A 23,838-nucleotide genomic window follows, 5' to 3' on the forward strand; every position below is an offset into this window, starting at 1 on the left:
TATATATATATATATTTTTTTTTTTTTTTTTAAAATTAATAAAAAATTGGCAGGTTTCAACAGGTTTTCACAACTGGTCTGTTAGTTTTTTGGGTCACATGGATTGGACTTCTGACAGGCTCCCAAATCAGCCGGTTCTGTTTTCAAAACATAGGCATAAAGTGGTCATGTAAGGGTGTGATTATATCTGTTTCAAAATTAAAATTTTCGTTTTTTGATGTCAATCGTTAAGTAACCACAAATAGGTTATAGGATGATAGACAAGTATTCAAATTTGGTGTGTAGTGTTTCGTTCTTCTAGCCTTGTGCAACTACTTGGTGCTCCAATTTTAATGTGCCAAGTGGGCAGTGGTAGTAAAGGTGGGAAGATCAGTTGAAAATGTGTCTAAATATTTGCAGCTTGAAATAGATAGCTTACTTTTAAGGGGTTTTTATTTTTATGCTTAAATATAATTTTAGTCATTTATCTTTTACCTAATATTCGTTTTGGTCCTTTATATTTATTTTGATTCATTTTGGTCCTTTATCTTTTATAAGTGGTGTAAGTCCTTGCCACAATCACAACAAAAGTTATATCAACATCCAATTATTGGAATTCCTTCTAACAATTGTCAATATATACCTAGTATAATATTCTTTCAAATAATATAACATCCAATAATAGACTTGTATTTGAAAAATTCTTCTTACATGCTTTGAAACATATGTAAACTCTTTGAAATGAAGAATATTTATGCGAGTTTACTGTATTTTCACTCTATCCTTATTAAAATTACACATTTAACTTTACAACTAAACACAAATTTGATATCAATAGTTCATGACAATACTTATACAAATGTTTGTAAGAGTTATGGTGAAAAAGACTAAAATAACTACTTATAAAAGATAAAAGACTAAAATGAATAAAAAAAAGATAAAGGACCAAAACAAATATTAGGTAAAAGATAATTGACCAAAATTATATTTAAGCGTATTTTTTGGAATTTGTGTTGCCGTTTTTTTACGATTAACATGTTCTTATATAGAGAAATTAAGTTGTGGTCTAGGTAGTCAATCGTGCTGGTTCACGGCGAGATCACGCTGGTGCGGTGTGGCGCAGTGCCTAGCCGTGGCGGCATGGTGCGGTGCGGCGCAAAACACGAAAGCGACCGTGATCTCGGGTCACATGTTTCTCGTGGCCTAGAAAACGCGAATGTGTGGTGTTTTTTTCAGGAAAAACCAAGATTGCCTTAAATTTTAAAAACTTATGTGGGGTATTTTAGGATTTTCGCTCTTAACCCTAATTCCATTGTCCTTCTCTCTCCTTCAAACACTCCATTCCACTTAGTTTTTTGGGAACACTCCCTCCTTTTCTGCTAGATCCAGCAGCACTACCCACCTTCCAGCCACCGTCGTTAATCACCCAAGTTATTCTTTCTTCTTCTCCTTTCTTTCCTTCCTTCCTTCTTTCTCTGTTTTCTTTATACTTTCTTACTCCTTCCTCTGTTTTTTTCTTTAGTACTTTCTTTTCTTACTTAGTCCTTCATTCTTTTCTTACTTATTCCTGCTTTTTTTTCTCTCTCTTTTTTTGCCTCTGTTTTTAAATTCATCTTTATTTCCATAACTTTTGTTGGTATTTAAATGTATCGTTTGATTAAAACTTGTGGATTTTTATCGGTATTTATGAATATTTCAGTGTTTTGAGTCATTGTTTAATTTTTGCATAAAAACATATGTTTATATATTATTATTTAAGTAATTTATCCAAAAAATTAGTGGCTATCCCACAACCCGCTATCCCATTTTTTCAGCGCTGGCCGCAACACGCAGCTATCTAGGATTAACTACCTAGGATTAACTACCTAGGTTGTGGTTATTTATGCCTAAGAATAAGGATGTATAATGTATTTGATTTTCTATTTTCTCTACACAATATTTCGTCTCTTTTTTCTCCAGCTCTTATAATAAATAAAAGCATCATTTGCACCAAGGTCTAGCGCGAGTGGTTGGGGCACAGTGTGTGAGTGTTGTGAGTCTTGGGGTACAGAATTCGATTCGTACTCATAAAAAAAGACGTGATTCATTTAATATTTTTTTTGGGTGGGGATATTGTGAAGAAAATAAGCATTCAATAATGCAGAATCAATATAGAGATTAACCCAAACACATGTAGTTGATTCGTGAAAGACATTTGCCTTTGAATTTCACTTAACATAGTCGGAAGAATCACCCTGTGAGGCGGTGTTTACTTGTACTTCCTTTCTGCTTGCATGCCTGCTCACTGCATATTCATGCCTTGAATGGCTGGACCTTGGAAGTCAGTGTTCCTTATATATTTTGTATTTTGCAGTAAATATAGATATGAACTGCAGAAGAAGAAAAGGGATCAGCAAAAGAAAAGTGCTGGTAAGCATTGTATTTATTAGACTTAGGCATTTTCCTCTATCATTTACTATTTTACAGAACTCGGACAAGATATAAATTACTGACGAATGATCTTTTAAATGTAGCTAATCGGATGGATATGAAGGAACTCAAAATGGGGTAATGTCCTAAAGGAGCTGAGATCATCCTTCCTTATGTTGTTTCAAATACAATAAAGTAGGAAAGAAATATATGGACTCTTTTTCTTTGGTTCCTAATCAGATTTGACCCATTCTTGGTTATGGATCAATTTAATAATCAATATTTTTATAAGGGTTAGGAATGTGAACAAATACCTTTTCCAAAAAAAAAAAATTTGAACAAATACATTTTGTTATTGCTATATAATCTAAACAGGTTTACTCTATGTTCTCCTGGAAGGCATTATAGAGCTGTCAAAAAAGCTCCTAACCCCTAGGCCTCCTTAATTTTTTTTTTTAAACTCCTAATATTAGGCCTCTTATCAAAATAATTTTTTTAAAATCTCGGCTCATTATTTCATGGGGCTTAAGAGAGGGGGCTCTGGGGGCTTATAGGCCCCCAATATTTTGTTAATTTTGAGACTTTTTCTTTTGTAAATTTTTTGAAATTTATTTTTTTCTCACAAAATTGTGAGAAAAATAAATAAAAAATTCTTGAAAAAAATCAATATTTTTTCTTGAATAAAAAAAAATTTCGAAAAGAAATTGTAAATATTTTTTTATCGGTGAAAAAATCGAAAAAAATTATTTCTCAAATAAAAATAAAAAAAAGTTGTCAATTTTTTTTTGAAATTGTGGGCCTTTAGGCCCACTAAGCCCACAAAATTTTAAGGGGCTTTTAGTGTTGGGGGCCTTTTAAATTATAAATTTTTTTGGCCCTTCCAACATGTGGGCTGGGGCCAATAATTAGGGTGCTTGTCAAATTGACAGCTCTAATTATACCTATGTTTACCTGTTAATTTTTTTACATTACTCTAGAAACTAAAAGAAATAAAGCTGCATGTGTTGGGCAATATATTGTTCATAACTTGCTTCTTGGTTCGGAACTTGGGTTCAATTAGGAGAGGACACACTAAGAGGAGTTTGTGTAATCCTACTGCTCAAAATAAACATAGGAAGTTGCACTTGTCAAGCCTTTCATCGTTAATATCTTTGTTCTTTCTAATGAATGTGGGATTCATTAGGACGGGAACATCTAGAGATAAATATGGGAAGTTTGATGTGATGCATCACAATATAAAACTAGATACAATTTACAGTATCATTTTAAAACGTAAAAACTTGCCTTGGGTTGTATTTTCTTTTTGGCTACACGAACTCAATTAGAGCAGTTCCTGAGATTGCTTTTCATGAACTGGGGTTTGTTTTGACTTGTAGTTATACTCAATTGCTTTTGCTAGAATGTGATTGTGTTTATTGATTTGGTTATTTTAACAGATACAACATAGATCAACATGATTATTCAGTACGTTTGAAAGCTGCACGGAAATTTTTGACAGATGGTGACAAGGTTACATTAATTGTTTTGATGTGGCATATTAAACATACAGATTACCTATATTATCTTCAAGTGTATTAAGATCGTTTGGATCAATTGCTGCAGGTTAAGGTCATAGTAAACCTTAAAGGTCGTGAAAAAGAATTCAGGAATATTGCTATTGAGCTTATTAGACGTTTTCAGAATGATGTTGGGAAGGTATGTGATGCCGATTTGCTATATTTTGATTGAGTAATATCGTATATCATTTTTCTTAAGCATTTGTACCAAAAAAATAGGTCCTATGACATTATACTTGTAATTTACTGGTGTGCTATGCTCTCGTGGCACACATCAATACTTCTTAGTCACCATCTTATTTATTGTTTACTTTTCCTATTTAAATTCCATTTTAGCATAGGATTTACTTTTAGCGAATTCATTTTGCAGCCATTGTGTACTGATATCTTATTTCACTGTCATGTGCAGCTTGGAACAGAAGAGGCTAAAAATTTCCGTGACAAGAACATCTTCATTACCTTGGTTCCAAATAAAGTTGTTGTGCAGAAAACTCAAGAAACACCAAAGAAAAAAGACAGTTCTGCAGCAGATGAAGCCTCCATCAGTGTTGAAGTGTAACTGAAAACTTCCATGCGGAATTCTCATTGTAGATGGGATGGATGGATTGTGAGCAGCTGACATTGGTATATTTTGGAATTTTGTAATTTTCAGAGTGTTGTATGTATAGCATGCGTGTAATTCATGTAATAATAGTATATAGTTCGCTAGAAGTTTAATTATAGAGGCAGCCTTGTCGAATGCTGAAGCTTGAAGGAATCCCATTAACTGTTCTCTTCAAAACTGTATTGATGCATCTATTTTTGGAAGTCCATAGAATCTGAATCCAATAGTCAGTCCTATTTCAATAGAGCTTCAATACTTGATGATAGTGTAATTTTTTGAAGTTAAAAGTAATATATGTTCACTTATGTTCCTATCCAAGGGATGCCAAATTGGTGACTGGTCGGAGATTCTATAGCTTCACAAATACGTCACCTCTGACTCTGTTGAATATGCCAGCCTGAGTGATATGTTGAGGTATGACGCAGTACCTGTCTATGAGTGTAACTAATGTATAACCTTGACTCAAACTTGTCTTTTTTACATCTCAAGATGTAGAGGCTGCAACTTACATACCTAACGACTTGAAGGTAGCTTAGTTTTGAAGTACTTACGTTTGAAGAATGCCAACACGTCAAATGTTTTTCTACACGCTCAAGTAAACATAACGTAGTACTGAAAGCAACACGTTACTCGCATGCACCTTGTTTATGTATTCTAAATTTCTAATAATATATCCTTTTGGACGTTGAAACTTTTTTTTTTGGTTTGTTGGACGTTGATCTTTTTTACTAGTTACAAACATTTCTTTTTTACGGTTAAATTCGTGCCTAATCTTCTCAGTATAGTCGTATAATTTCTAATAGAAAACGTTAGTAGATAAGTAAACGACCGTCATTACTTATGCAAAATTTACGTGGTTAACTAAATATATAAACAGTATTGGAGAGGATAAAAAATAACAAAAGATGAGATACATTACGTAGAAGAAATACCTGGTGTATTGATAATGAGAGCAACAAGATTTTGGCTTTTTCAAGTGATAAATCTGCTTTACGGTTCAAGTATTATCAATTATTGTTTTTTATTTTATAAAAAAGTTAGTGGCGGAATTCATACACTAAATATAGATAAGGGAGGTAGTTTGGATTCAAAATTCAAATTCGTGTTCCAATATATTAAATGTCATACAGATATTATTTGTTAAAAAATAAAATTATTAATAATAATGCTGAAGTGGCTTGTCACTTTGTTATTTTTCCATAAAAAATAAAAAGTAAAGATTAATTTGTGTATATATTAAAAGATAAATAACCTATATATAAAAAAAAGGATGTAAATGTTAAAATTAAATAAGATAAAAGATAAAAAATAGAATTTTTTCTAAAGAATATATAAAAAATTGTGATTCATATATTTATTGTTTAATTAAACAGAAATGTAATATCAAAGTCTTTTAATAGTCTTATTATTAATTTAATTTATTGTTGCTTTTAGTACTCGTAAAGAATCCTCTACAAATGTTAGTGATGACTCTAAATATTTAAATTTTCTTTAAATATTAACATGATCTAGATCTTGAGGAACTGTCAAGGTGTGTCTATTCATTTGGTTTCTGCAATGAGATCAATATGAAATTAATTTCAACCTACAATGTTTATGAACATAACCAATAAAAATTCAATGTAATGTTAAAAGAATTTTTATAAAAATTATGATAAGGCATTTTTAAATTATTGTTTTTTTATTTATTGTATTGAACATAACCTTTTTGATATATATCTCGTGCAAAAATTATTCCCTTTCACGTCAATAGTCATGTAATCAATGGTTTGGCACTCTGACACTCTATTGCTTACTCGTTTCGCTTGCTTGAAATATTTGATGTATGAACCACCGAAAAATAACTATGCAAAAGCTACATGAAAGGGAAATAATACAAAAAAAATCAACCTTGTTTCATCTTGAGCCTAGAGTATACAATTTTGAAAGATACAAAAACAAATAAAAGTAAACAAAAAAGGAAATAAGTGCAAAATTTAAACATCTCACAAACGTGTATAGTCGTTGTTAGAGATTGCATATAGAAGAAAATGGTGGTTGAATAAAAAGGAAGAAGCTTAGCTTCAAGGCAATGGGGACCTTACAACCAACACCAGCAACACTTATGTGGACACATTAGGTGTGAAGGACACCTAAGCCTTTCAAAGCACCAACATTTTCCTTCATAAAACACAAACTTGTTTTCAACCTCATCACTCCATTGTGCTATTTTCAATTGTCACCACCAAGATATGGAAGCCAGCGCTGGACTAGTCGCTGGTTCACACAACCGAAACGAGCTTGTTGTTATTCATGGCCATGAAGAGGTAATAATAACTAATAACTATGAGATAGTTTACTAGCTAGAGGTGTTTGTTTGTTTTTTCACTATGTAACAAGTTTTATTGTGTTGTTTTTGGTGCAGCACAAGCCTTTGAAGAATTTGGATGGTCAAGTGTGTGAGATATGCGGTGATGATGTTGGACTTACTGTGGATGGAGACTTGTTTGTGGCCTGCAATGAGTGTGGTTTTCCGGTGTGCCGACCGTGCTATGAATATGAAAGAAGGGAGGGGAGACAACTTTGTCCTCAGTGCAAGACTAGATACAAGCGTCTCAAAGGTATATAATTACATTTTGAGCAAGATTTTTAGCCTTTTTTATATTGCAATAATCTTGTTATGATCATAATTCTCTACATGATACAGTTTAAGATGATTGTTGTATTAAATTGGTTGATTGATTTGAATACAATTGATTAATTATGTTAAAGGGAGCCCTCGGGTTGAGGGAGACGATGATGAGGAGGATGTGGATGATATTGAACACGAATTTAACATTGATGACAAAATGAACAATCATGACCATTCTGCTGAGGCCATGCTGCATGGGAAGATGAGCTATGGAAGAGGTCCTGAAGATGACGAGAATGCACACTTTCCTGCTGTTATTGCTGGCGGTCGCTCTCGACAGGTAAGATTTGCACCACATTTAGTCCATCTTAGACTCAATAGAACTTGTAATTCAACTAAGTTTGCTTGTTACATTCATGCAGGTGAGTGGGGAGTTCCCAATAGCACCTCATGGTTATGGGGAGCAGATGTTATCTTCATCTCTGCATAAAAGAGTGCATCCGTACTCGGCGTCTGATTCTCGTAAGATGCAGTTTATAGCTTGTGCTCTTAGACTTTGTTGACAGTGATTGAATGAATTCATCAGCCCTCTTTAAAAACATAGATTTATCACTTTCTTGGCTCATTTACAAAACGGTTTATGTTGGTACTCGTTTAATTTCACGCTGAAGTTCAAAACTTTGGCTAAGCTATACAGGATTTTCTTTTGGCACTGATTTAAATACAACCCTGAAATGCTTTTCTTAGTCAACTGCAACAAGGTGGAAATTATTTAATATATATGATATGCTGTTATCAAAAACAGGAAGTGTAGGATGGGATGAAAAGAGAGAAGATGGATCCAAAGATAGAATTGATGACTGGAAGTTGCAGCAAGGAAATTTGGGACCTGAACCTGATGAAGATCTAGATGCAGCCATGTATGTCTTTCAGTGCTCAATGTAGTTCCTCACAATTTTCTTTTTTTGGTAAACCAAGATATCCACCACGCGTGACTGTGGACACCAGTTTCTGACAATTAATTTGTAATCAAATTATAGCAATGTTTGTCAGATCATAATTGATATTTATGTTAGTTATTATTCAATGTGACCTGCTGCAGGTTAGATGAAGCAAGGCAACCACTGTCAAGGAAGGTACCAATAGCATCTAGCAAAATCAATCCATATAGGATGGTGATCGTGGCTCGGCTTGTTGTTCTTGCCTTTTTCTTCCGATACAGACTTTTGAACCCAGTACATGATGCAATGGGGCTATGGCTAACTTCTATTATATGTGAAATCTGGTTTGCTTTTTCATGGATCCTTGATCAGTTTCCCAAATGGTATCCTATTGATAGAGAAACCTACCTGGATCGTCTTTCAATCAGGTAAAGGGACCTTCACTCCCTGATTGTTGAAATCCCAAAGTTTAAATTTATATTGCTGAACTAGAAATTTGTTTCAGGTATGAGCGTGAAGGCGAACCCAATATGCTTGCTCCTGTAGATGTCTTTGTCAGTACTGTGGATCCCTTGAAGGAACCTCCGCTGGTTACAGCAAACACAGTTCTTTCAATCTTGGCAATGGACTACCCCATTGATAAGATATCATGCTATATTTCTGATGATGGAGCTTCGATGTGTACATTTGAATCCCTGTCAGAAACAGCCGAGTTTGCTAGGAAGTGGGTGCCATTCTGTAAGAAATTTTTGATAGAGCCTCGAGCACCAGAGATGTACTTTTCTGAGAAAATTGACTACCTAAAGGACAAAGTGCAGCCAACTTTTGTCAAAGAACGTCGAGCCATGAAGGTTTGTATCAATCTACTAGAATTTGTTAGAAAAACACAGTTCTGAAATCAGTTGAAAGCTTACTCACTGTTAATAATTGGATGCATGACAGAGAGAATATGAAGAGTTTAAGGTTAGGATCAATGCACTTGTGGCAAAAGCAATGAAGGTTCCTCCAGGAGGGTGGATTATGCAGGATGGGACACCATGGCCAGGAAACAACACTAAGGATCATCCTGGTATGATTCAAGTATTTCTTGGTCACAGTGGTGGTCATGATAGTGAGGGAAACCAGCTTCCTCGCCTTGTTTATGTATCCAGAGAGAAAAGGCCTGGATTTCAACACCACAAGAAAGCCGGTGCCATGAATGCTCTGGTATAGTTACTTGAACAGCTTTTGTAGTTTTGATGCCTGTTCACCTTTCTGAATCCGCAATTACTTGACTCATCTAATAATCTATTTAATTTCCAGGTTCGGGTCTCTGCAGTGCTTACAAATGCCCCTTTTATGTTGAACTTGGATTGTGATCATTATATCAATAACAGCAAGGCTGTCCGAGAGGCCATGTGCTTCTTGATGGACCCCCAAACTGGAAAGAAGGTCTGCTATGTCCAGTTTCCTCAAAGATTCGATGGTATTGATGCGCATGATCGATATGCCAACAGAAACACAGTTTTCTTTGATGTAAGTCACTTCAAGAAAAGCCAGCATCAGCATATGACATGGTCTTCTCTGGAGGTGGTAGTGCACGTTAATATATAACTAATTCCTCTTCTCTCTGTTTTGACAGATTAACATGAAGGGTCTAGATGGTATTCAGGGTCCCGTATATGTTGGTACAGGGTGTGTATTTAGAAGACAAGCTTTATATGGATATAATCCTCCCAAGGGTCCCAAGCGTCCAAAAATGGTAAGCTGCGACTGCTGTCCATGTTTTGGAAGGCGCAAGAAGGTTAAGCATGCAAAGGGCGATGCAAATGGAGAGGCTGCAAGCTTAAGAGGTTCTAACTTTTCCAAATCACCAATATTGACACTAACTCCTTATACAAATTGATTTCATGTTCACATGTTCTAATCCCTGTCACATGTCCATATAGGAATGGATGATGACAAAGAACTACTGATGTCCCAGATGAACTTTGAGAAGAAATTTGGGCAATCGTCCATTTTTGTGACTTCAACCTTGATGGAAGAGGGTGGTGTACCTCCTTCCTCAAGTCCAGCAAGCCAGCTTAAAGAGGCCATTCACGTAATCAGCTGCGGATATGAAGATAAAACAGAATGGGGGATGGAGGTAACACCAACACTGGCAGCCTGGGAACTCGTTGATATTTTACTATTAGTTGTTTACAATAGAAAATCAGCTCATCCGTGTTTATTTGTTTTCTAAAATTGCAGCTTGGTTGGATTTATGGATCTATTACAGAGGATATTCTAACAGGCTTTAAGATGCATTGTCGTGGTTGGAGATCCATTTACTGTATGCCAAAGAGAGTAGCATTCAAGGGTACTGCTCCTATCAACTTGTCAGATAGACTCAACCAGGTGCTTCGTTGGGCCCTCGGCTCCATTGAGATCACCTTCAGTCATCATTGCCCTTTATGGTATGGCTACAAGGAAGGGAAGCTGAAGTGGCTGGAGCGATTTGCCTATGCAAACACAACTATCTACCCTTTCACCTCCATACCTCTAGTCGCCTACTGTATTCTTCCTGCTGTCTGCTTACTCACCGACAAATTCATCATGCCACCGGTAACAATTTTACTTCATTGTCTTGCTACTAGGAAAAATGAGTTAAGATATAGCAAGTTTTTGAAACTATAACTAACATTACAATTTTTAATAACATTACCTTCAAAAGCACAAGAATGTTCATGATCTTCTGCACTTTTAAATCCATAATAGCTAAAAAAAAAAGTGAGGGCATCCTGATTCAAGGATGCTCAGAGAATAGATACCAACTTACCAAGCCTTTTTGCTCATACAAATTTTTTTTTATGATGTTCCAGATAAGCACTTTTGCTGGTTTGTACTTTGTTGCTCTCTTCTCTTCAATCATTGCAACGGGAATTCTTGAGTTGAAATGGAGTGGAGTCAGCATTGAGGAATGGTGGAGAAACGAGCAATTCTGGGTCATTGGTGGTGTATCAGCACATCTCTTTGCTGTCATACAAGGTCTTCTGAAGGTTCTGGCTGGAATTGACACCAACTTCACTGTTACATCCAAGGCAGCAGATGATGAGGAATTTGGAGAATTATACACTATAAAGTGGACTACTCTCCTAATTCCTCCAACCACTATCTTAATTATCAATATTGTTGGGGTTGTTGCTGGAGTCTCAGATGCCATAAACAATGGATACCAATCATGGGGACCTCTATTTGGAAAACTCTTCTTTTCCTTTTGGGTGATTGTCCATCTGTATCCATTCCTTAAAGGTTTGATGGGTAAGCAAAACCGCACACCCACCATTGTTGTGATATGGTCGGTGCTGTTGGCTTCCATTTTCTCCTTGTTATGGGTAAGAATTGACCCGTTCGTGCTCAAAACTAAGGGACCAGATACCAAGCTTTGTGGAATCAACTGTTGAAAAACTGATTTGTTTTCTTATAGTATTCTTTGGTGAACACCGTTATGTAAAATCTTGATTGAGCAATATGATGTGTGAATGAACAAAGTTTAGATGCACAAGAATGAATGAACAAAGAGTGGATTATTAGGAAGTGCAAATGCAGTTTTCACATTTTTGTAAATGTACTGGATAACATGGTGGTTATCATGTATTTTTGGTTCAAATTCCAAGGCTTGAAAAGTAAACCAATGCTACAGGTTTACCTACACATTATTGCAACTTGCAAATTAGCATGTATCCATAATGTTCTATCACAGGCAACTATATCATTATCTATAATGAAAAACATATGTAAAAAATGCATAATGAAGAAATTGCAACAAACAAAAAAGAAAACATGTAGATAGTGAAACCTTCATCAATTATTATTTCTTCACAATCATGAAAGCATCAAGTTGGGTGTTGCATCATCAGCTAAATTGATAAAGACTAAAGTACAGAAATTCGTGTACTTGGAACATATTTGCCAATGTAGCATTTGAAATTATGTCTAGCAATGTCCTTTGATGAATTACCCATGCTTACTCTCCCTAGACATTCCAAGGACTATATGAATTTTCTAGGTTTTCTGCTTCTCCCTCTGCCTGTTTACAAGTAAGTTATGCACCAGTAGATTGCCAAGAATAATTAGAAAAAAGTACAAAGTAAGAATATTTAACAGTGAAGCCTAAGCATTATTAGGACAGTTCAAAGACATGCTTACCTTCAATCTTGTTTGAATTAAGGTCACAGACGTTTGTTCAGAAACATTCAAAGGGAATGATCCCTTAAAACCTCGACTAATAATTTATTGAGCATTGATATCTAAAAGAAGTGTCTTCGAGATTCCATTAATTTATTAATCTGGATTTGTTGTCTTGTAAATACAAAAGAGGAGGAAAATAGAAAAGGGTCTTTTACAAGTGAACTAATAAAATTCACTTTTCTTTGTTTCCTCATGTTCCAAGATATGAAAAGCAGGGAAGTTGGGTTCAAATATAAATTCATACCATGAAGTAGAGTCTGTTTAACTTGCTATCAGTCAACATCAAAAAGATTGCTTCACTCACCCTAGTCTTATTTTTCTTTTTTACTGTTAAAAGCTAACAAACAGGAACACATTGTCAAACTCAAATTATCATGAAAATGATAGATTCATACTTGGCAGCAAGATGGATCAGAAATCTCAGTTCGGGCATAAAAAGTAATAAATGGGTATGAAACATCAAGTATATCAGGAAGAACGTCCAGTTTCTGCAGTTGTTGTATACATGTTATGAAAATGAAATAACGTCCAGTTTCCACAGTGGTTGTATACATACATGTTATGAAAATGAAATGTAAGATACCTAATCTTCCACCCCAAGTGCTTTTACCAAGAGCCTTGTGAAAGATGTTCTGCAAATAAGGGTATTTTCTTAAACGCATACACTCTACCCTGTCCCACTTTGAACATTAATTTAAATGCAAATATAAATCCAAGCTTGTGATCACCCATGGACACAATGAGGTAAGCCATATATAAAACTTCCTTTACTCAACCAATGCTGTGAAATGTTGTGCTTCTCAAGTAGAGGGTCACATGAGGGTTCAAACTTCAGATCAAATTTTTGCAAGATAAATAATATGAAAGCAAAAGGTTAGATGATGCTTCTGTTCCATATAATGTTAACTGATAAAAAAAAATATCAGTACAGCTTCACCAATAATCGCCACAAGAACAGATCCCATCTTTGAAATGGTGGAATCTGTTAGCATCCCTAACTACAATTACTCTTTCTGTGATCTTTGATATAAACTTAGTTGCAGTGTGGCAATCTAAACAAACTCGAAGATTCTTGATGATCCTGATCTCAGTACCAGGTTCAGTGGTAATAAGGCCAAAAGCTATGGCTAACTTCTCACTATGAACATTAAAAGTGAGTTCTTTTTCTTCTTCTTCCACATCATGCAGAGCAGTGACCGTTTCTGATTGATATCCTATCTCTCTCATCTTGGCCACTAACTTCTCCAGCTCTGCATAAATTGCTGTTGAATGAGAATGACAACGATCACCAGATACAAAGACATGAGGGGTCCCATTAACCTCAATTAGAGTGCACCCAGGACTCTTTGCTAGTTTTCTTTTCTTAACGACTTGACGTATTGAAGCAGCCTTTGGGAAGTTTCTCTCCACAGAGTATATATTAGAGAGTAAGACATAGTATCCTACGCTCCCTGGATCTAGTTCAAATAGCCTTTCTGAAGCCAAACGTGCTATGTTTGTGTCTTTGTGAATCATGCAAGCACCAAGCAATGTACCCCAGATGGCAGGACCTGGCTCAACGGGCATTGCCCTTATAAATTCCAAAGCTTTTTCTAACTGTCCAGATCGCCCGAGAATGTCCACCATGCATGCATAGTGCTCAACTAAGGGCTCAATCCTGTATTTATTAACCATATCATGAAAAATTTCTTCTCCTTCTCCTACCAAGCCAGCATGACTACAAGCATACAAGACTGAAAGAAAAGTGACAGCAGATGGGTTAAACCCCAAATGCAACATCTCATTGAAAAGCTTAAGTGCTTCATGCCCATATCCATGTAGCCCATAACCAAAAATCATAGTATTCCAAGTGACAGTATTTTTTTCATTCATTAAGTCGAATAACTGCCTAGCGTCCAATATGTTCCCACACTTGGCATACATGTCAATTAGAGCCGTCGAGACATAAATGTTTGGCTCAACATTTTTGCTTTTAATTAACTGGTGGACCCATTTTCCAAAACTTAGAGATCCTAGTTGAGCACAAGCTGAAAGGATAGTTGTGATGGTAACTGCATTTGGAGTGAACTCAGTCTTCATCATTTCCTGAAAAAGAGAGATAGCCGTCTCTGTCAAACCATTCTGTGTGTAACCCGAAATCATAGCATTCCAAGCAACCACAGTTTTCTCCGGCGATTCATCAAATAGCTGGCGAGCCATATCTATTTCATTGAGTTTGTTATATATAGCAGTGAATGCAGTTGAAACAGTCGGATTCAAAATAATACCCGATTTCAGACAAAAACCATGAATCAAGCAAGCTAAATGCAGATGACCAAAGGGAGATGGCAGAGGTATCAGACCAACAATTGTGCTTGAACTGACTTTCTCACCAGAAACAAGCAGCTCTCTGAACAGCTTCACAGAACATTCATTTTCACCATTGGAAGTAAACCCAGAAATCATGGCATTGTAAGCTATCAAATCTGGCTTACCAATCATCCCAAACAACAACCTCGCGGTTTTTGTATCCCCGCATTTGGAATACAACGAAATCAAACCAGTCATCACATAATCATAAAAATGGAACCCCTTTTTCAAAGCCAAACACTGAATCCCCATTCCAACTCTCAACTCTTGCAACTCAGCAACAGCAGGAAGCACAGCAGTCACAGTAGTCGAATCAAATCTCACCCCTTCTGCAACCATATCCACAAAGAGCTGAACACAATCATCAAAACAACAATTCTTAACCAACCCATTAATCATACTGTTCCACAACACAGTATCCCTCTCAAGCATTCCATCAAACACCTTCCTTGCAAACCCAACACGCGAAAACTTGCAATACAAGTCAACAAGAGCAGAACCAACGAAAACATTGTTTCCATACCCATCAACAATGGAATGAGCATGCAGAAGCATCAAGTGCTTATCATCGGCACAAGCGGCAATGGCGAAAGCGTAGGTGAAGTTATCAGGTGAAAGGTTAGTGTTACGGCGTAAATGGGTGTATAGAGAAATAGAAGAGGAAGGGGAAGCATTAAGAGAGAAGCCACGAACAAGGACGTTGAAGAGGAAAATATCGGGTTTTGGAACGGAGAAGAAGATGGCACGTGCGTGGCGAGTGGCGCCAAAGTCGAAAAGCTTCTGGGTGAGTTTGGTGATGGTGGCGAGGTCGAAATGGTAGCCATTGAGAATGAGTTGAGCGTGGGTTTGAGCAAGGTGAGGGAATGTGAGGGATTTGTTGATGAGTGAGATTAGAGTGTTGCGGCTAAGTGTGCCACTCATACTGTTGAGGATCATTGAAACTAATTTTCATTTATGCTTTGGAGGCATCCAAAGTTTGAATTTTCAACTTTTTAAAAACGATTCCTGCAATAAGCAACATCAATTTTGTGTCATTATATAATATGATTAGTAATTTAGTATTGGGAGTGTCTCTGTACAGTACATATGGTCAATTTCCATTTACATAAATCAAATATCGAATTTCCGACCATTTTGCTAGCACGGGTTTGATATAAGCTACATTATTATGTTTATTTTTTATGAGTGCTACATTATTATGTTTATAATCTCTTTGCCATATGGGTTGGTAAATGCAAACATTTTGATACATAAATTTTAATCAAATTTCAATTAAAAAAATGAAATTGTTAACGTTTGTTCAATCATATTAAGTAAATTGTTAATGAATATAACGAATATCGTGATTTTTTTTTTTTTAAGACAATATCATGAATATTTAAACACTTGAAAAATTGTAGTTCATAGTGTACAAAACCGTAGTTAATTATGTTTGGGGGATGATCAGCAAGTTTTACACCTTGGTATTTATCAAATATTTACTAAATATAATTAACCATATATTTAAAAAGATTAACCATGAGATTTCTTGTGGAAAATTGATGTCAAATTTGAGTGTCAAAATTACAGCTCAAATATAAACTCTTTTGCTCCTTTTCTTTGCATTTTCTTTTCATCTGCCTGATACAAAATTACAAGTGGAAGACTCGGGCCACCAGTGTTGACTAGAAAGAAAAAAGATAATAATTGAACAATATAAATTCCAACATATTTGTGGTAAGAGGGAGAAAAAGAAGAAACCTATTTGAAAAATTTACATACTAATACTACTACTTTGGCTGCAGCAGCAAGAGACTATTACTTGTTAGCTTGGTAGCAGGTCAGGCTCATGCGTGTCTAAATTTCGGAGATTGGTTACTTGTTTACCTCCAAAGCTTGCTTGATCTGCATCAGATGCGTACGAAGGCTATATTCCTCGACCTGTTTTCACCAAAAAAGAAAGTAATTGATTAAAAACTAACACAAGAATCGCATTGCATTGCATTTCACTAGTATCGGCCATGAGTCATGAACTGAAGAAGAAAAAATTTACATACACTCCATTTCTACTGAACTGTTCTACTGTAAGAGACTGATAAAGCTCTAGACCCTAGTGTTGAAAGGATGTCCCTCCCTTTAATGAATCTTTTGTGGAGATTTTCAACTGAATCATGGCTGTCATTCTCTAATAAAAACATCTACAGATAACGTAGTTGCGCTTGCAGCAGTTATATACTGGCAAACCATAATATGTAGTGAATAACTGTGTAAGTCACGAACAGTATGTATCTTGGTTGATTACTACACATAAGGTACACATTTTCATCGAGGAATACACACAAGTCTCTAATCATCGAATTTTTTAGCACTTACACCTTCACACATTCATCGCCAAGTTTTATTGAATAGTTTAATATGTTTAAGAATTTTCAGATATTATATTGCTGAAGAGAAGAGAGCTAGAAAACTACACTTATATATCAGAATAGACAAGAAATAAGCACTTGACCATAGAAGCATTTTCACACTATGACATGCTCAACTTTCCTCAACAACTAATTCATTACTTTGGTGAAAAATAAGGGAGTATAGTAAAAGCAATAATGAAATAGGAAAACTAAACTAGTTTGCAATTAACCCAGGTTTTTAAGATGTAGAGCTCTAGTATGATTCTCTAATCAAATATGGCATATTGAATCCCTACAAGTATTACAATAAAATCAAACTTAATGCAAAATGTAGCGTGTGAGTGGACTGTATTCTCTCCTAATTTATGCCCGTACTCAACATCATAAAATTGAAAAATGATATCTGCATAATTCAAGTTCATAAACTATAATTATGATTCTTACCTGCATAGACGTTGCAAAAGCCAGTAGCGCTTCACATTCATCAAGCATGGCTTTCTCCTGTGCTGATATGATAGCAACTTCAGAAATTAAGTTATTCATGTCCTCCACCTGTCAGAGACAAAATATAAAATGGGGTCAGACTCTAGTAGAATATAACATTTGATGAATGATACATGGTACATAGTAACGCTTTAACGCCAAAAACTGCAGTTCTACTAAATTGGAAAATCAAAAGGAAGAAAAACAAACAACCAGCAAAAAGAGGTTTGGTACTAAATGTGTTGTTGGCCTGGAAAATAGCAGGATAGAACGTGTGCTATGTGACGATGTGAATCAAACCAGTAGAACTCTAAAGACAATTAACTCACCCGTGAGAGCAAAGGGCGGATTGCAGATCCCATTGCTTGCATGACATCAACAGCTGAACAGATAGCAACCTTCAAGTGCTCAAAATCTGCCTGTAGGAGTGTAAACATAGAACATTGATGCCAGATGCCAGTGTCACTTCCTAGTTAACAAACCAAAAAACATGCATACCTTTGCCCCTCCAGTCAGTGGAAGACGAAGAGTGTTTGCCTCTAAGTCTTCTACAGCCCCAGATAGAGCATCAACATGATCGCTTTCAAGAGCAGCCCAATCATCAAGGTAGGTCATCTAGTTCATTGATCACATAAAAAATCTATTACTAATTATTGAAAGTTCACATACAACAAGTGAAAATAGATATCAACGTTGTACAAGTTTTAATAGAATATCAGTATCTTCTTGATAAAAATGTTTCTTTTTTTAATCTGTAATTGTTAGTCTAATAGTAATACAAATCCAAAATGTAGCCAACCTCGCAAATAACAACCAAAACCCATTTTTCCAATATTCCACCTACAACAAACAGAGCCCTAAGCTTTCTATGTTCTTGTACTTATAATCACTTATATCAACCATTAACATGAAACAGGAATAACATAATATCATAGACTAACGTAAACATGACTTTTTGATATAATAGGGGCAATCTCTTAGTAAGTAGATGTGTGTCACTTATAAACTCCGCGATAACTATATGAAATTAAAGTACTAAAACAAATAAAAACACGTGACTGGAGTGTACCATAATAAAATATGGCATATAGAAAGATAAGAATATTTCAGTCAAGAGGGAAGTATTACTTGATCATTCAATATAGAATTCAGCTTCAGCTCAAGCTGCAGCTGCTGCAGATAGATCCTCTTCCTAGTAATCGACTCACGCATAGACAAAGTAGTGCTCCATACATTATACAAAGTTTTCTGCATCGTCAAACAAGATGTAAACTGACTTGGAAAATGATTCGAAATACACAATCTATGTAATAGAGGAAGTTCACTAAGAAGATTTAGCCAGCTTGTTAAAGACAAAAAGCAATACCTCTACAATTGCATTTTGGACATAAAATACATCCTCTGCTCTTGCATTGGCAAATTTCCATTGCAGGTATCTGTTATAGATAAGTCTTAATTGGTGAGCATCTTCAACGTAAGCTGCACCTTTTTTTCCTTTTTTAAAATCAGCAATAAAGCTAAGCACTGAAATGGAATTGTTGGATTGGTTGGATGAGTTGGTTGGCTTTATTCGACTTGGACTAACCCCTCTAGGAGAAGGGGTGGATGGCCTTGACCGAGATGGACTGATGCCTCTTGAACTAGAAGAGGATAGCATTGAGGTCCTACTTGGTGAGGCAGGACGTGATCCTGGAATCGTCAAGGTCTGAGATCTGACTCCAGCAAATGCTAATCCTGTTTTATCAGAAGTGGCAGAAATAGATTTGTGAGGTCTTAACACCTGGAAGCTGTCATCAAGTGCCTTCACCTCGCTTCCTATTCTACCATTTTCAACAAGCGACAATAGCCTTGCAACATCAGTAGAAGTTTTTTGCAAGGGCTTACTTGCATCACCTGGTAATGACAATCTTCTCAGTGAGGATACACCAGTTCCTGGAACAGAACTGTTCAACGTTCTAGTTATCTTATCTGAAAGATCAACACTTCTATTTAATGTATTAGAAGATACCTTCCCACCAATTCTACTTGGCCACCGATGCTGATCTATCAATCGAGAATGCAAACCATCAACTGGTTTTGAGTTCTCAGACTGATCAGAAGTATTGTTCCCTTTAAGAGGACTTCTCCTTCTCTCTGGTGTGGGCTTTCGTGTATTTGGTGTTTCAACCTGCTTGTGCGCCACGTTTGAAGTTGGCCGTAGAGTACGATCAGAAGCACTAGTAACAGGCCTCTCTTTCTTGCTCACTGGTATCGATATGGTATCTGACTGAAAAGAAACGCTCAAACTTCGCATTGTGGAAGGCCATAGAGTCTCCGGCAGACGGCTACTGGCTACCCTTCTGGATAAATGCACGTCATCTTGGACGGGTGTAGAAGGACTTGACGGGGAAGGAGGCGTTGCAGGCCGCTTCCTATCAGCTGATTGAGCTCTCTTTGGTAACAATTTAGATGATGCCGTTGTTCTTGTGAAGCTGTTTGGAGATGGGCATCGACGAGGACCAGATGGGGATGCCGGAGTAGGTGACTTATACCTTGAACTAACATCCCCGGTTGTCGGGCGCCTGGTGGTGATTGCATTGTTCTTTTCAGCTGGAACCAAAGGGTGTCTCGTACTCGATCTCGGGCTCTCCCTAGTTCTGTGTTTCCGTAATGCTTGCTCTGATTCACATACATCCATCCACTCTATCCCAATTAGACCACATTGATGGAGGTTTTCATTAAACTAAACCAAATATAGCAACTTTGGCAATCCAGTGGAATAAATGAACAGCGCAGATTATCCAGAAAGAAGATCCTTTTCTCTGCAATAAATCTGTCACAAATGAAAATAAAGTAAGACACTACAGACTGGGAAAGAAAAGAAACCCAAAGAATAAGCCACTTCAAAAAGAGAAAAAAAGTAAAAATAAAAAAGCGCACATCTTTACAGAGACTCAGATCTGTTGGAGAATGAATTTGAGAATCGCAGGCAATTAACGCGAGTGGGTATGTTATTTTCATGAAAAAAATCCCGAATCCAACAAGATCAGGACACAGCAAGAAGAATATGGAGAGGGAAAACAACATTTGGTGTAATGGATGAGAGAAACTCGCGGAAACTGTCTCAACGTACATTTAACGTTTTTATCATTAAACATTGGTTTATGGGTAATAACTGAAGATTAAAAAAAAATGCTGATTTGCAGGGGAAGGGGGGGTCCCCTTGGAAATTAGGGATACAAGGAGGTAAAACGGAATAATAGATGGCATAATAAGATAAGAAAGAGGAAATACATAGGGTTAGAGAGGCTTTAATTTTTTTCCCCTTTTGTCTCTCTCACGAGAATGCCATGGTCGTGTGGGCTGGCAATGGGTTAACTCCACACAAACACACTCTGTCCAATTTCTTCTTCTCTCTCAACTCATTTTCATGAAAGGGAATTCAATGAAAGTGATACAATAACTTGCATTGCAGGCCCAAAAATAAAGTATCTAATCTCACCTATAACACTCTCCCCTTCTAACCAAAAACAAACCAAACAGTCTAAACAACAAAAATTAAGTTAGTACTACAATTTAATTAAAGTGTAGTTTTTTTCCTTAGATGAAATGTACCGTTAAATAATTACCATATAGTAACTACTTTATAAATTTCATCTTCCATATTTGCAAATAGAATATTCAATAGAGCCAATTAATTAGGTCTTTTGTTTGTATTCTATGCTACACAATGCTACACATTATTTTATATTATTTCTTAATTTAATTGAAGGTGAAAGTTTGAACTTGATTGTGTTATTGTTGTTTGGGGAATGGGCAAAGACAAGGAGATCCACGTGCAGGGACGATCATTGTCCATCCCCATAAAACTATTGTATAAACCTAACATGATACACAGACACCATTTTCTGCAAAAAAAAATATAAATAATATTAAAAAATAGAAAAATTATGGAGTTGTAATTTCCTGAATTATTTTGCAGACACTACTAATATGAAGAATATTGCTGAAATCCAAGAAGATTAAAGTGAAAAAGATTTTAACCTGAAAATTTGATTGAAAAGTAAACAAAACAAAGGGTTCAGAACAGAGATCCATGACAAATGTCTGGATTCACACAGATTCATGTCTCTCTCACTTAAGACACGGTTAAGTGTTATCGCTCAGAAACAAGTACTACAGACTAAAATTCATTGAATTTTATTCCTAGATTCCTAAATCAGTGAACGCATTTGAAACTTTCTCGAATTTTCAATATTTCAATTAAATTATGAAAACCACATTAGGAAAACAAATAATTGAGATCAGAAAACAAAAACCTAAAGTATTCCCCGCATAATGTGATAGCAAAAAAAGTAATCAAGATCGAGAAAAAAAAATTATAGGAAAAAACTACCAAAAAAGGATAATTAAATCTTTAAAAAAAAAAACTAATTAACTCAATTCCAATGTAATTCTCACCTTCTACTGATAAATAAGTTCCTCCGATCAGATTAAAAGGATATAAATCTCAATATATCAATAAAACAACGAATCCACGAGGTATAACCCTAAATAAATAAACTGGTGATTGAATCTCCTTCTCAGAAAAATACGAAAAGACGAACAAGCGAATCCGGACTGAAATTAAAGTTGCCGGAGATTGAACGGAGAGGCGCGGCGGTAGCCGGAGTTGAGTTTCTCCGGCGATGGTAGTTTTGTGATTTTGAAAGTTGAGTGGGAAAGAGAAAGCGAATAAGAGAATTAAAAGAGGAAAAAAAATTATGACATCGTGTTACGGAAAAACTTTGCTAAGTAAAAATAAAATAATAAAATAAAAATTAAAAGGGGTAATGATAAAACGGTTTCAGTTAAGGAAAAAAGGAGGGAGACGTGGGGTCATTTTTTTTCGCGCCACCTACTTTTAATTGTTCTTCGTCCTTCTAGCTGTAACTGCCATTACCATTGTTATGTTTTTAATAATCATTTTTTATTTTCACTAACCTTTTGTTATTTTAAGACAAAAGTACATCTTTCTTCTGTCCAATTGCAACTTTTTATCATCGTTGTAACATTGGTGGGGTCGATTATTTGTTTATAATTTTATGCAGTGCAACAAAATATTTGATTTAATTAAAAACTATTACGAGTTTAAAAAATACTAGTAGAGATTTTAAAAAAAAATCAAAAATTATCATACGTAGTAACTTAAGGTTTCAATTTTCATTTGTAAACATCCATATTCAATAATACTTAATAAGTGATGTGTCTTAAATAAACTTACTATCTATAAATGTAATTTAAAGAAGAAGAAAAAATTGAATAATGTATTATTGATGTAACCAATTTAATGTGTATATCTATTGTATGTCAACTTATTTTTGCATTGAATCTCAAATTATTGATTTTTATTAGATATCAGTATCAAATAATTGATTTTTATTTGCAATATAATTCTATAAAATCAAAACATGTTGAAACTTTATTTTATTTATTTTCTCTAATAAGTATGTCCAATTTCGTTATATCCACGGGTTTATTTTAAAAAATAAAAAATAAAGTTTTGATTGGTTGTTTATACTTAGCTTTCGTCGGAAGTACAATGATATTAAATGTCACTTTGACAACAACTCTGTCTAATGGCGTGATGTTTACAACGTATTTTTTACAGATTATGCCGTTTAGGTGTTTTCAAACCTTGTCTTCATGGATTTGACAAAAATGGACGTAATATACTTTTTTTGATCAACAATGGACGCGGTATACTATCATATACTTGTTTTGTACTAGTTTATAATGCATAGATACGGTATGGGGTATAGTATCCGTACTGAAAATTAATACGGATATGAGATATATATTTTTTCAAAAATTAAAATGTAAACACGTCAATAAAAATATAAAAAAAATTTGTATAATTTAACCCAACAACTTAAATTATTTAATTCATATTTCAAAATTATAATAAAAATTTTAAAAATGAAAATGATATTTAACTACAACAAATAAATTAAGATATATTATATTAATATATTAAAAAAATATTAATTTCACTTACATTAAAGTAACTAATAAAATTAGATTAATCAAGAGTATCATACAATTTATAATACCGACCTACTTCGAAATTTTTAAAGTATACATGTATTAGTATTCATTTTATTTCAATTTTTAATTTTTTGTAATATTGAAATCTTTGTTTCGTTATACATATTGCAAAACTCCGCACACCATGACGTCAAATATTCTTATAGTTTTTTATTATCTAAACTGCACTTGCACTTAGAGAGTCATTTAATTTTGTGTGAGTTTCAATGCTAATAAATTTAGAACAAAAAAAAACATTTAATTT

At 35.1% G+C, this 23,838-nt stretch overlaps 4 protein-coding genes across 6 annotated transcripts in view; 2 read left to right on the forward strand and 2 right to left on the reverse strand.

Annotated features, from left to right (window-relative positions):
* The window catches only part of LOC101493023 (translation initiation factor IF3-2, chloroplastic-like), a 6,952-nt gene extending 2,093 nt beyond the window's left edge, over positions 1-4,859 (forward strand). The window contains exons 5-9 of the mRNA XM_004507697.4: positions 2,333-2,388; positions 2,493-2,526; positions 3,825-3,897; positions 3,991-4,083; positions 4,354-4,859. Of these exons, the coding sequence (XP_004507754.1) occupies positions 2,333-2,388; positions 2,493-2,526; positions 3,825-3,897; positions 3,991-4,083; positions 4,354-4,503 (406 nt within the window). The 3' untranslated portion in view covers positions 4,504-4,859. The remainder of the gene's footprint in view (positions 1-2,332; positions 2,389-2,492; positions 2,527-3,824; positions 3,898-3,990; positions 4,084-4,353) is intronic.
* Positions 4,860-6,519: 1,660 nt separating this feature from the next.
* On the forward strand, positions 6,520-11,772 carry LOC101493352 (cellulose synthase A catalytic subunit 7 [UDP-forming]). The gene is made up of 13 exons (XM_004507698.4): positions 6,520-6,854; positions 6,953-7,148; positions 7,300-7,499; positions 7,582-7,681; positions 7,965-8,079; positions 8,262-8,528; positions 8,606-8,951; positions 9,043-9,306; positions 9,403-9,615; positions 9,722-9,932; positions 10,029-10,225; positions 10,330-10,683; positions 10,941-11,772. Exons 1-13 carry the CDS (start codon positions 6,780-6,782, stop codon positions 11,520-11,522), a joined length of 3,120 nt encoding a protein of 1,039 aa, XP_004507755.1. The 5' UTR covers positions 6,520-6,779; the 3' UTR covers positions 11,523-11,772.
* A 1,003-nt stretch (positions 11,773-12,775) lies between these two features.
* LOC101493671 (pentatricopeptide repeat-containing protein At4g30700) lies at positions 12,776-15,831 on the reverse strand. Its single transcript, XM_004507699.4, has one exon. The coding sequence runs from the start codon at positions 15,592-15,594 to the stop codon at positions 13,243-13,245; it is 2,352 nt and encodes a 783-aa protein (XP_004507756.1). The 5' UTR covers positions 15,595-15,831; the 3' UTR covers positions 12,776-13,242.
* Positions 15,832-16,228: 397 nt separating this feature from the next.
* Positions 16,229-22,371, reverse strand: LOC101493989 (AUGMIN subunit 8). Of its 3 annotated transcripts, none has more exons than XM_004507701.4 (7): positions 21,969-22,371; positions 18,895-20,340; positions 18,657-18,776; positions 18,027-18,143; positions 17,858-17,947; positions 17,490-17,597; positions 16,229-16,578 (listed from the first exon to the last, which is right to left on the reverse strand). In XM_004507701.4, the coding sequence occupies exons 2-7, from the start codon at positions 20,203-20,205 to the stop codon at positions 16,513-16,515; spliced, it is 1,812 nt and encodes a 603-aa protein (XP_004507758.1). In that variant the 5' UTR covers positions 20,206-20,340; positions 21,969-22,371; the 3' UTR covers positions 16,229-16,512. The 3 variants fall into 3 exon arrangements, with proteins under 3 accessions (XP_004507758.1, XP_027192600.1, XP_027192599.1); XM_027336799.2 differs by lacking the exon at positions 21,969-22,371 and adding an exon at positions 20,802-21,206; XM_027336798.2 differs by lacking the exon at positions 21,969-22,371 and adding an exon at positions 20,448-20,778.
* Between the last annotated feature and the right edge of the window lie 1,467 nt (positions 22,372-23,838).

The sequence above is a fragment of the Cicer arietinum genome, chromosome 7 (assembly GCF_000331145.2).
Source record: "Cicer arietinum cultivar CDC Frontier isolate Library 1 chromosome 7, Cicar.CDCFrontier_v2.0, whole genome shotgun sequence".
In the NCBI taxonomy this organism is placed as follows: domain Eukaryota; kingdom Viridiplantae; phylum Streptophyta; class Magnoliopsida; order Fabales; family Fabaceae; genus Cicer; species Cicer arietinum.

Bases quoted from the DNA above. Each gene is read 5' to 3' on its own strand.
- LOC101493989 (XM_004507701.4), bottom strand. From the start codon at position 20,205: ATGGATGTATGTGAATCAGAGCAAGCATTACGGAAACACAGAACTAGG. The intron at 17,948-18,026 runs GTATGCATGTTT...ACACTCCTACAG, and splicing joins CACTGACTGGAGGGGCAAAG to GCAGATTTTGAGCACTTGAA. The intron at 16,579-17,489 runs GTAAGAATCATA...TGGTGAAAACAG, and splicing joins CTTTTGCAACGTCTATGCAG to GTCGAGGAATATAGCCTTCG.
- LOC101493352 (XM_004507698.4), top strand. From the start codon at position 6,780: ATGGAAGCCAGCGCTGGACTAGTCGCTGGTTCACACAACCGAAACGAG. The intron at 9,933-10,028 runs GTTCTAACTTTT...ATGTCCATATAG, and splicing joins AGAGGCTGCAAGCTTAAGAG to GAATGGATGATGACAAAGAA. The intron at 10,226-10,329 runs GTAACACCAACA...CTAAAATTGCAG, and splicing joins AAACAGAATGGGGGATGGAG to CTTGGTTGGATTTATGGATC.
- LOC101493671 (XM_004507699.4), bottom strand. From the start codon at position 15,594: ATGATCCTCAACAGTATGAGTGGCACACTTAGCCGCAACACTCTAATC.